General features: G+C 32.6%; 1 protein-coding gene across 1 annotated transcript; it reads right to left on the bottom strand.

Annotated features, from left to right (window-relative positions):
* Window positions 1-2,760: 2,760 nt before the first annotated feature.
* LOC107899430 (F-box/kelch-repeat protein At5g60570) lies at window positions 2,761-4,887 on the bottom strand. The gene is made up of 2 exons (XM_016825141.2): window positions 4,753-4,887; window positions 2,761-3,973 (listed from the first exon to the last, which is right to left on the bottom strand). Exons 1-2 carry the CDS (start codon window positions 4,885-4,887, stop codon window positions 2,981-2,983), a joined length of 1,128 nt encoding a protein of 375 aa, XP_016680630.2. The 3' UTR covers window positions 2,761-2,980.
* Window positions 4,888-13,995: the final 9,108 nt, after the last annotated feature.

Genomic DNA, 13,995 nt, shown 5'->3' with positions numbered 1-13,995 from the left:
TTCGGGTTCTCTCCAAAGGGGGAAAAATTGGCGTTGGTTCTTCTCAGTTCCCTTGGCTGATTTCTTGACTCCCCCTTATTCTCCCTTTTCCGTCGACTTCCCTCTTAATTAGTTTTTCCTGTTCAACGTGGGCTGCTTTCGGTTGGTAAGTCTTTTGGTAAGAAGGGAGGGTTATGCCTCAATTGATTTGGGGAAATTCATTTGTTTAATTGTGATAAGTTCCTAACCCTCCGTTGTGTCGAATTTTGATTTGACAGCATCAAATCTCATCGAACTTTGTTTACCTGCGAAATCGTAGGCTACATCTTTTTGGAGCAGTGGGGGTAAGCAACATAAATGATGTTCGATTGTTGTTGTTTTAGTGGCATTATTTCTAAGTGTGACTAGTGTTGGACATGGAATTGTCATTTGTTTTAGTTGTGTTTATCTTAAGAGTGTTGCGTACCAAAGATCGTATCAGGTGTGTAAACACAACACTGAAAAATCAGTAATCAATGAAAAGCCGGATAATGGGACTGTCGATGCCACATGAGCATGTGGGCCCACATAGGAAAATGTCATGGGCTTGTGGGCCCATTTTCACTATTTATTGGCTAAGGTTGCACGAGTCGCTCGAGTTGACTGTGGACCTTCTGTAGGGTCGGTAAGCTTACCTAGACCCCTAATTGACTAAATGACTTTTGTATCCTTGTATGATATATATACTTATGACTGTGCATTGAGCATGCTGTAAAACTGTACTGATTGCATGTATGATACTATGATTTGACATGACATGATTGTATGATGCATAGCATGGGGATGGTTTTATATTGTTCGGAGGAAGTGCACTAAAAGGCCTGGAGCCTAATTTACTGGCTGTTCAACTGCAAACCACTAACTAGTGCCGCATTCAGTACTTTTTCGAGTGTATGGATGGGTGGGTTGATTATATCCCCACATGGAGTGTAGGGTTGGACGGAGTTGGAGTGTAGAGGCTAGCTGGGTAGGATTTGATATTGCATATCTATTACTATACTGAATATGGATACTGTAATGGGGCAAGGCCCAAATGTGAGACTGCTACTGTATTGTAAAAGGCTAAGGCCCTAACTGAAACTGAAACTGTTACTGTAATAGGCTTAGGCCCAAACTATGATTGCTTTCTGTCTGCTTGTTTATAGCGGGTTTACACACTTACCTTTTGTAAACTCACTCTCCTATTTTATCTGTACAGGAGACCCCCAGACTTAGACGGATCGGAGTGGCGGAGGACTCCGCGGTGGCCGCACGATCCCTTTTTACACTGTTTCGTATTGAATTAAATTTTTAAAGTTTTATATAGGGTATTTTATTGTAATAAAGCCCTCTATGAATTTTTGTTTAAATTTTGGACTTATATTATTTTATGTTTTATATCTGCTAAAGGTAGGACAAATACGGGTTTTAGTAGAATTGCATGAGTTTTAGCAAAATACTCACAATTGCACAAACTGTTTTAAAAAGCTTCCGCAACGTATAATGTTTTTAAAACGAACGACTGAATAAGAATCACAATTTTAGAATTTATAAAAGATATTGGGGAGTTCTAAACGGAAAATGTTTTTAATAAAGCTACGGTTTTCTAACACACTACCATGTGACATCACCAGATTTGGCCCTAACTTCCAGGCCGGGTTTGGGGCGTTACACTTCTATACTGTTTCCACTTGTGCCACCTGTACCGTATCTTGCCACTTGTATTTTCTTTTAACAGGAATTTAGATCACACAACTCTAACAATCACAAAATCGTATACCCAACTCAAACAAATATTCCAAATCACATACAAATCATAACTAATCTAACTTACCATTTTTAAATTTCTATTATTTAATTTCGCACATATTTATTTATCAAATATTTCATGGAATCAAGTATATAATTTTATGTCCATATATTTACTTAAATGTTTCAACAATTACAAAACATCCACTATTTGTTAGATTTTACAGTTTTTACAATACAATTCATGAAATTTAAATTTTATAGTTTTTATGATTTAGTCCCTAAAATCCCAAACTTACACAGTTTTATAATCCAATCCCTAAAAACTAAATATTATTATTCAACAATTTAGTCCTAAATTCCAGTTTGCACAATTTTGCAAAATAGTCTCTTTTCTAAAATTTCTAGATTTTAAAATATAGGCCTACAACTACAATTACCAATTTTTTTTAGAAATTAGTCCATTTTTCAACCATTAGACTTTCTTATTTGGTTTTCAGAATTTTAAAATTTCAAATCATATAAATTAGTCCTAAAACTCGAGTTTTAAAATCTTTACAATTAGATTATTTTAGGGCCCGTTTGATTGCCAGTAAAATGTTTTCCGTAAAATGATTTCTAGAAAATGTTTTACTTTTCTGTACAATGATTTACTGGAAAATATTTTCTGGTGTTTGATTGAATCTGTGTAAAATATTTTCTACTGTTTGGCAGATTTCCTAAAAATATTTTCCAGAAAATTTATTTTTACATATATTAATATATATTAATAAATTTTTATATTTTAAATTGTTTTTACATATATTGCAATGATTTATTTATAAATAAATAAATCAAATTAAATATATAATAATACTCAATTATTAAAATATAAAAGCATTGCAAACTACTTCCGAAATTTACTAATTAGTAGTGAATCAATTGTAGTGATCTCCTGATGAAATTACGCTCAGCATAAAAGCAATTACGAGAAATGAATTCAATGCCAAAGTACAAGATAAATGGAACCAGTCATTACTTGGTATGAGGTTAATGCTTGCAATAGAGGGATCAACACAATCAGTTGATAACTTTAAGAAATTGATTCGAGGTCAATTATTCTTCTGAATCATAAAATGGGAAAAAGAACAATAAAATTAATGATACTGAGACAATAAAAATTATAACAGATAGAGGATCGTTGATCTTGGTCTTCTAGATGTCGATGTTTGCACCAAAAATGCGGCAACTCTCATTAACAGCCCATTACCGCATAATTATACACAAAAGCACCTGCCCGTGCCTTGACAGCAAGCACATTCCACTCTTGTCCATCCCTGTTTCCCTCCTCTGGATTCCAAGAATGCAGAACAATTACTCCATCATCATGCCCTCCATGACCTCCAGCTCCTATTACTAGTAAACTGTTTCCACATGCTTTAAATGCCAGCCCCCAACCGTAGGAAGAGTCCGCCCTCACAGGTAGTCTCTTCACAACACTCCATGAGTTATTAACCTTATCATATTTCTTAACTTCATTAGTTGCTTGATCAGCAGAGTAAAGCTGATTATTTACAACAGCAACTAAAGGAGGTGAACGCATAGTAGGATGAAACGTACCTGCATCGTGACCAGGGTACATATTTTCTATCCTCCTCCATGACCTTGTCTCAATATTGTACTCTTCACCACAAGTCAACCAATCTATATGACTTGACATGCCCCCAATCACATAAAACTTCCCATCCATAAAAAATCCCAAACATAGTTTACGCGGGAAGTTCATGTCGGGCAATGTTTGCCAAGTACCTACTTCAGAATTGTAGAGTTCAGCAGATTGTAGGACATTGCCATTCTTATCACTTCCCCCAACAACAATGGCTATCTCCCCAAGGCTGCTAGAACCAAACAGACAACGAGGCAAATTCATTAGGGGGCATTTAGACCAATTGTGGGTAACCAAACTATACACCCAAATAGCAAATCCTGACAATTCACGACCAAATACAAGTAATTCACTCCCCACTGCAAGAGACTCTTTGTCAGCACAAGTAAAACAATCATCACATGGAATCCTAGGTAATCTCATCCATTTCTGTCTCATAGGATCAAAAGCTTCCCAAGGCATCATATTACAGGCCAAGTAAACCCAGTGTTCAAACCCTTGTATTGCCAAGGGATAAAGGTACACTCTAGGTGCTAAAAACCTTTGTATTGCCTCAGGCAGAAGGGGCAAAAAAACGTTCACCTGATTGAAGTAAGGTGCAATATGCATGCATATGCATATATGTATATGTGGTGCGTATATGTAAGGTTAAGCAGTATAATTATGATAAAACACTTTTATCCAATTTTTCTACAAAACAGGGAACTTTTTTATTGTTGGCCAATATGCAAAAGTTCCTATTGGTTCCATGTCTGCTGTTCAATACACAAATATTAGAAAATAGAGTTTTGATAATATCCCATTTCTTACAAGTAAAGGTGCATCTAATGAAAAAGTTGAAAACAAAAGCAATTAAAGAGAACTTCAATTAGGCGGATTTTATATGCCCATCGCCTTACAAAAAAGCACGCCTAAGCACACTAGGCGAGCGCCTAATCAAATGTGCCTCGCCCAAAAGGGTCTGAGGTCCTTTGGTTGTCTGAAGCTAAGGTGCAAAAGCATAGGCACACCTTGACAACATAGTATGGTTCAATAAATTAACAATGCATCACTTCAGTACCATCTTCCTATGGGCAAATTAACAGATCATATAGACTCATAAAAAGATCAAGCCTGAGATTGCACTGCCATTGATACGAATATACCCAGGAAAACAAAAAATGAGTAGATGTTGTAACAAAATCTGCATGAAAGCAGTATCTAGAATGCAAGCAATATTGCCTAAGACTAATCAGCAAAAGATTGGAATTTTTTGCCCAGTGCATGGCCAGATTAAGAAAAACAAAAATACCCAATTAAATCAACAAAGTGAAGACAGATAAATTACAACCCAGAAAGGGGAAAAAAGAAAAAGAAATGACCTGGTAGAGTTGAGGCTTGAGATTTGCGCTCAAAAGGTGGTGAAGTGAATTATACCCACAAATTGATCCATCTTTGAAACTTTTCTTTCCTTCTCTGCTTCCATTTTCTTTCCCAATCCCATCAGTTTTCTCCATTTTCTGATTCCCTCAATTATTGCTCCGAAATCAAAACATAGAAAAAAGGTTGATGAACGCCGGTGTCTGGTGTTAAGAATCGGTGTTGGCTCATGGAAAGCAGAAGATCAGGTGTCAAAGGATAGGGGAAGGGGAAGGGAAGATCAGTGTCTAAAATTTTCCTGAAAATGTCTTACCGAATTAGAAACGGTAAGACATTTTCCAAAATTAAAGGCTTCTTTTTCCCGTGTTTGTAATTGATTTTACATGAGGAAAATATTTTCAGCCAAACAAACACTGGAAAAGGCTGAAAACCTTTTCCGGAAAATGTTTTACTACAATCAAACAGACCCTTAATTTAAAACATGCTAATTTAATTACAATTTTTCCAATACTTTAAATATCATATTCTTATAGCCTTATCATAAAAATCCAAACTTTAATTTCTCCATTTAATTCCTTGCTTTTGAAATTTTGAATAATTTTCAATTTAGTCCTTATTTACATTTTTATCATATTAATCACTTAAAAACATCCACCAAATTATTCATAAAATCACTCACCATTCACATCATACATGAACATAATACTTTCATCACTTAGAACATAGAAAATAATCAAACACACTTAATTCTTACAATTTCACATCAAACTATACATTCAAATAAACATAACATAATAATTGAAACAACCTACCTATGTGTTCTCCTACTTTTATCTTCATCTTTAAGCCTCCATGGTTGGTTTCATATGAAAGGACACTCTTGAATTAGAATTAGATGTGATATCTCACTTTAATTTCAAAGAATCTTAGGTTAGAAATATGTTTGAGTAAGAAATGAACCAAATTGAAAAAAAAATAGAAAACTTTTTTCTCTCCTCTGTCCTCCCTCCATGCAGCCCATGTTAGGGAATTTTATAGAAAAAATAATAATTTCTCTTCATAAATCTATAATTTTCTATATTTTTCTTTATTTAACATTTAATTATTTAATTAATCAATGGTTCACATTTAAATACAATATTTTAATCTAATGGGTATAATTTCTCTCATCAAAATCTTTTTTTTATAGAATTTAAAATTCAAAAATAATATTTAATGAAAATATGAGCAAATTGCCATTTAAAATAGCTTTTTTCATATTTAAAGCATAAAGGTAAAATAGTCATGTTACCTTTTTCTATCACTCATTTGTTTAACACGTAACATACTTATGTGTCCTAAGTAATTATTACTTTTGTAAATACTATTTCTTCATGATATAGTTGCAATTAAGCCTTTTTCTTACAAAATGGTAAAATTACACATTAGTCTCTTAGCTTTTAACCACTTTTAAATCTAGTCCATATCTCAATTTTCCTACTCCACCTATCAATTAATATCCGTGTCACATTCATAAAAACGTATTTCTTAAAATTTTCCCCTTTTTCTAAAATAGTATATTTGTACTTTTAGTTCATCTTTCACAAACTTTAATTTAATCTTTACTAAAATTTCACTATTCATACTCTTTTTGCAATGTCAAATTTTGGCTTTACAATAATTCTTCAATTGATAAACTCTTACTTTTTAGAAAAAATAAATGCTATTTACTTTTCGAAATATGACTATTAGTGACGTTGAAATTTCTGAAGTGTTACACATACACAACCCAAAACTAGAATGAAAAATCCCAATTATTCTCAGAGCTATAAGAGCACAAAAAATTGTTGTTTGGCTTGAACATGAAAAATGTTTGCTTGCTTGAATAATTTGTATAAGTAACTTATTACTATTTCTAGTGATTGTTGGGAAGGCCAGATTGGATTGCTCACTTAATTGTTGTGCTACAATCTCTAGTTTTATTTTTATTGAATATTTCCTATCTGAGTTACAGTGAAACGATTATTTTAGTTTCGATTTAAACTGGTATTACGAAGGAAAACACTTTCTTGTTTGGCTTCTACACAGATAATGTCCAACTACATAAGTATTGTGTAGTGGTGATTAGCTAATCTATTTTTTAATGTTTCTTATCTATATACCTCCTATCATATGGTTCTAATATTTCTAGTAATTTCAGTCTTAAGATGTACTTTTCTTTTTCAGTCACAATGAAGGATTATTGAACCAGTTCCAAGGTCAAGAAGCTAGAAGGTAAGCTATTTTACCTGCTCTTTTTTTTTCTTAGACAACTTTTGATTTTTGCTTTTTGTATTGTAATTGCATTTCTATCTGTCTTGTCCCCCAGTTTTTTGAATAAACTATTCGAGACATTGATGACGGGATTGTTGACAACTAAACTTGCTCCAGAATTCCAGGAGTATACTATTATTGAAAATAGGAGAAGAAATTAATGAATTCTATAGATGCTTCCATTGAGTTAATATATGTAATCAAATGAGTCATCAAATTTTAGAATATAAATGAATGAAAAAAAATAAACAAGAAAAGAAACCTCTTACTCTTTCTCTCTTTGTTACGTTTTCCTCTTCCCTATACTATTTTCTACGTTCCTTTTTTTGTGCCTTTGTACAATTTAAGCCAACAGATTTGGTATATAAGCCAACACACCATGGCTTCAACCAATTCGATTCAATCACAACTATCTAAGTTAATGAAGAATAACTATGAGATGTGGAGTATCAAGATGGAGGCCCTTCTGGGTTCTCTCGATGTATGGGACCTGGTGCAAAATGGCTATGAGGAGGATGATTTGTTGGAAGAGGACGATGAGCAACTTAAATATTGAAAGAAAATGGGGAAGAAGGCATTATTCACAATCTACCAGGGAGTAGATGAAGTAATGTTTGAGTTGACTACCCCCACAAAGACATCGAAAGAGGCTTGGGAGATATTGAAGAAAGCATTTGAAGGAGTAAAAAAAGTGAAGAAGATTTGCTTGCAGTCCTTGCGAGTTGATTTTGACCAGGTAAATTCATTGTGCAACAGATGGGGGGAGCAATGAGAATATAGAGGAAATTTAGGTCATAGAGAAAATTATGCAATCTCTAAATTAAATGTTCAATTATGTTGCTATGGCGATCGAAGAGTCTAATGATCTTGAGCAGATGTTAGTGGAGGAGCTCCAAAGGTCCCTACAAGTATACAAGGACAAGATGCCAATAAAGAAAAATGAAGAAAAGAGTCTGGAGCAAGCTTTACAGACAAAGCTTTCCCTCGTGAAAGGTGAATCATCCAGGGAGGCTACCAACGAGGAAAGGGCAGAAGCGAAAGTCGAGGTGGACGAGGTTACAATTTCGACAAGCAACTAGCAACTACATTGAAGGCGATAATGGTGATCAAAGAGGGTATGGTCGTGAAAGAGGAAAAAGTTGTGACCGAGGTCTTGACCGCGGACACGGTAGAAACCCTGGAGGAAAGTGGAACGACAGAAATGCGTAAGTGTACACAATCGTAATAAGTAATAAGGTGATAAGGATATCGAGTTCTCATCTCGGTAAGGACTGATGAACAATTCTTTGTACAAAATTTAGAATTTATACAAATTGGCTTAAGCACAATAATATGGTTTAAAAATATGAGGTAAACAAATAAACGTGAATTAATTATTCTAAATTGTTAAGCTAAAATTATCTAAGTATGGAATTAAACACATAAATTAAGCAAGTCTTAAGAGTTTTTCACCATCCTCTTTCTTAGCTTTGAATCCTCCAATTTATTAAAAGATGTTACGAAAATTCTGTGGCTAAATTGACAATTTATTAACCCTACTTAAACTTAGTAAAATATTTAACTTAATTAATTATTAAACCTATCTCACAAATTTCTATGCTTAATAGACTAAGCATCTAATAAGTAAAACAATTTACAGGGTTATGTAAGGTAATAATAGTTTTGGTATTATTACAGATTTAACTCCCAACAGATTAAACATTACATCATACAAGTATTGTGTCAATTAATTAAAATCTTGTTTAGATTAATTAATTAACTCATACATTCGGTAACACCCCTAACTCGTATCTGTCGTAGGAATAAGGTTACTGAGCATTACCAGAAACTTTTAACTTAAAACATTCAATTACAATCATTTATAAAAACACATCATATTCCATTCAAACACATGCATAACGTCCTTTTTTTTTAGCCTTCGAGGCCTTAGAAACACTTTAGAAATGATTCGGGACTAAATCGAAAACATTTAGAACTTCATGGAAAAAGATAGAAAAAATCATACTATAGGGGTTACACGGCTGAGACACACGTCCGTGTCTAAGGCCATGTGGGTATTCGAAGTAGGGACACACGACCGTGTCCCAGCCTGTGTAACTCTTTGACTTGGGTCACACGGCCAAGGCACACGCCCATGTGCCAGGCCGTGTAACTCTCGAAATGAAACTTATAAAAACCTACAGGGGACACACGACCGTGTCGCATAACCGTTTGTCACACATGGCTAAGACACACGTCTGTGTCTTAGGCAGTGTGGACAAGAATATGGCCATTTTCAAGCCATTTCATTCACCCTAAACATGCTCACACATACAAACCATTTGTACTTATTTCAAACATTCAAAAATGTACCTAAAATATGCATAATGCAGTTAAATCAGAATGACATCTATCTATACAACCAATATGCCTTAAAGACACCTCAAATACAACAATCAAATTTGACTAAACATTTGCTAAATTTAGCCATAAATCAATCAACCAATTGAACAACTTATATACTACATTTACCATAATGTTCACATATTATTTTCGTACTCATAACCACCAATATGACCATTCACACAACTCAATCAATACCTTAGCAACTTAGCCATATGCCAACACAACCAAAGCTATCAAAACTAGCCATTTAACAAATCAATACACTATCTCATTCCACACCACGCCAACATTTCATAGCATACCTTTATATTCATCATTTCAACTATCATCATTTAAGTACTTAGATACCAAACTAACAACCATTAAAGTACCATACATACATGTCAACATAACAACTATTTCATCACTTAAAGTAGCATATTTACAAGCCAAACATAATGGCGAATTTCATCAAACAAAGGCACCTATACATGCCATTATAACCATGACTCAAAATCATGAAAATCTACCGATATAGTCGATCGATACTATGATGGATCTTCGACTAGCTTCCAACTCGATTGAGCTTCTGATAATCTGTAAAGTAAGAGAAAGACAACCATATAAGCAATGAATGCTTAATAAGCTCGTATAAACTTAAACATATATCCCATTTTAAAACTGAACTTTATAAGTCATAAATAAACCTATACCAATGCTTCAAGATTTATCAAACTATAGAACTATCATCTCACAAATGAATATGTTCATTAACATCCCGAATACTTTCCATTTATAACATAATAAGGTCTTATAAGCTGAATTACATAATCATCAACCTTTTCTTAAAATGGTGAATCATTTCATTTACTTACTTACCATACCATTTACTTAGCATAAGCTTAATTACGTTATCAATTCACAAATTAGTGTATCTATTCACAACATAAGTAAATTCCTTCCTTACAAGTAAGTCCTTAACTCAACAATTCCTTTTATTTCATCATATTTCGTCACATCTATGAACTTTTCATTTCAATATCTATACTCACCTATTTCACTTGCATAACTCACAAGGCATAAGCCTAAAAATCAACCATAACCACAAGCTAGTGCATTTTAACATAACTCTTTCACATTTAACTAATAATCATTCTGTAATTCATCATTCGTCTCAAAATTTCCTATAAACATGTTATTCAGGAATCTCTTACTTTCACTAAACAAGATTAAAGCTAAATGAATAAATTAATCATACATGTTATACGTTTACGAAGCACTTATAGGCTTAGTATTGAAAATAATTCATCGTATGCTTCCTGTACTATAATAATTCAACCCAAACTCATTTATATATGTATATAAACATATATCTTTAACCGAATAATCATCAATATAACGATACTTACATATGATCAAGTAATTCATTGAACATTTAACATTTAACATTTACTAATATCTTGACTATGCATTAGCCTTTAACATTAAAATAATTTTATAAATTCCATTCAGAGTTAGCCAAACTAACTAGTAACTTGGCTCAGATACTCAGGTAACAACACCATGCCAAAGGCATCATAGATGCATAACAAGGACACCGAAGTGCAGACAGTGGCACAAATGTGAAAACAGGGGCACCATAGTGCGAATAGAGACACCGAAGTGTATACAAGCGCGCTTTCTAACCCTATTAGCATGCCAATTGTATCCTAGTGATTACTACGTTCAACTAGGCGTTTCATGTAATCCATTCCCTTTACATATTTATCATTCAAGGGCACTTCATCATTTCCGTACACATGATATAACATCAAATACATATATTCATATTGTTAATGTGTCATCACAAATATTAAAATCATCTATTCATCACTTTCATATTTCTCGATACACATGCTGTAACAATTCATAATCATGTTGAAATCGCATATATATCATATCTCATAAATATTCAATAGTTTTTTAATAAATCATTTCTCACCTTATATTCAGTTATAATATTTCAAGTTTCACTTTACATTTTAAACATCATATATAAGTATATACATTCATGAATCAGCATTAACATTATTTATATTTATAGGTATGTACAATTCTATATCTACGAGCTTACCTGGCTAAAATGTCAAAGTAGAATGATTTTTTGGTAATTTTCTATTCTCCTCGATTTTCCACCTGATCTTGATCTAAATTCATAATTTCATTCAATATATTAATTTAGATAGTAAAAAAATGTACTTTATGTAATTTAGTTATTTTTACATTTTTACAAAATTTCTCCTAAAGTTTTACTTTTATTCAATTTAGTTCCTGAGCCTAAAACATGCAAATTAACCATTTTAAACCAAAATTGAGCCCATCTGAATACTTATGCTATCCAATATGGCCCATTCATGCAACAATTTCATAACAAATCCTTGTATTTTTACTATCTTAACAATTTAGTCCCTAATCGACAAATTCATCACAATTTACTTAATAAAATACTTTTAAATAACAACTAATATTTCAAATTCACCATTTAACATCTAAAATCACAAGGTTAGAAAATGAAAACATTCAAAATCTTTAATAGTTTCAAAATTGAAGGTACGATTTAGCTAGACCTAGTTGCAACAATCTCAAAAACATAAAAATTATTAAAAATGGAGACAAAATCACATACCATGCAATACGAAACCATTGCTGAACCTAACTTAAAACCTCCATGGACATTCGATTCTTTGAAGGAGAAACCAAAAATATGATAACCAATTAACCTTTTATTTTATTTTATTTTAATTTAATAAACCAAATTAACGTTTTATCCTTGGTTGATAAATAATTAAAACACCAATTTCATGCCCATAATTGTCCACTAACTCCTTAAATGGTTCAATTACTATTTAAGTCCCTTTTTCCTTTATTCAATAAATCATTTAATCACTCAAATTAAATAGTGATCAACTTTTACATCTTTTACGATTTAGTCCTTTTTAATTAATTAACTATCCAAACGTTAAAATTTTTCAATGAAACTTTAATACCACCTTAATGACACTCCATAAATATTTATCAAAATTTTTATGACTCAATTTATAGAAACAAGGTCTCGATACCTCATTTTTTAAACTCAAATGACCTTAGGGTATTACCACATGAACTTATTAAATCATTTATATAACAAAAATCACTATATCTAAAACCTTTTTAAAACCATGTTTGACTTGTAAATATTATACTTGTCAAATTTGGTGGCCCTAACACCACTGTTTCTGACACTACTGAAAAACGGGCTATTACACATTCATTCACATAAATCATGCAACAAAAACTTAATTGTGATTTTGTTTGTATGAAGAAATAGATAAAAAAAGCACAAAACATCTAATTATGATTTTGTTTGTATGAATAAATAGATAAAAAAGCACAAAACATCTTTTTAAAAAATTAAATAAAAAACCATGGAAATTAGATCATTCTAACATAAATGAATTTAAACTGCCATGATATTGTTGAAATTCAAATGCTTAACTAAAATCATGTTTATGAATTGAACAAAACAAAATATTAGAAAGGGAAGAGAAAACTCTAGCTGAATCTAGACATTTCCGATGCAAGATTGGTTCGCTCCTTCCTTTGTTCTTCTGGGTTGCCGCCACAATCAAGAAAATTACACTAAAAAAGCCAACTAAGGCTACTCTTAAGGCTATTGCAAAGCTCTTTTTCAAGAGAAGGAATAGAAAGGGAACAAAAGAAAGCTAGTGGGAAGAGAAGAGAATGAAAGTGTATGAGAATAATAGTTGATGAGTAAATGAGTGATTTGAGAGGCACTTGAGAGGTATATTTATGCTAATAGAGGGGAGCTAAAAATAGAAAATATAGGTCTTGAAAATCTCCCCCAAGTGGCCGACCATGCTAAATGAGAGGGGTGGTTGGGATAGTTTGCTAAAATTAGCTTGTGGATAAAAATAAAATGCATGAAACAGGGAGGGTTTGGACCGTTATTGAAGGAAAGGTCCAAGGGTTTTTTTGAAATTATTAAAATTAGCTTAATTAGTTTATTTGGGTAGCATCGGGTTGCTCTTTCCTTTTTGGATCAGTCCCTTCAATTTAATTAATATGGGCCCCTTTCTCTACTTCAGGCTAGGAGTTATTCAACCCAATTTTATTGGATCAAATACATTTTTTATGCGACCAAGAAGGCTAATTTAGGGCATCTATAGTTGTTAAATAATCAGTCATTCTCATGTGTTAGATGCTCTGAAAGATGCTTTAGCAATTCAATCTTCTCATGGTAACTACTGAGCTGATTTTTCTTCCATTGTGCAAGATTGTCCAAAATTGGCCAAATTATGCAAATTTATTATAAAGATAACTAAAATTTGAAATATATCATAAATTAAGTTCACTTTAATTCTTTTATAATAAAATCATAAAATCTGATAAAACTTACTTAGAATCTACATGAATTAATGTTCAAAAGGAGGTGAAATTTTCTATATATTTTAGTGTTTCCCAAATATATGACAAATCCAAGATCTAGTGTCATATTTGCAAGAAGTTTGGTTATTACTCCTATGATTGTTGGTATAACCCGAATCACAGTG

The sequence above is a fragment of the Gossypium hirsutum genome, chromosome D04 (genome assembly GCF_007990345.1).
Source record: "Gossypium hirsutum isolate 1008001.06 chromosome D04, Gossypium_hirsutum_v2.1, whole genome shotgun sequence".
NCBI lineage: Eukaryota > Viridiplantae > Streptophyta > Magnoliopsida > Malvales > Malvaceae > Gossypium > Gossypium hirsutum.
Note: the sequence above shows the minus strand (reverse complement) of the source record. Positions and strands in the feature narration are given on the sequence as shown.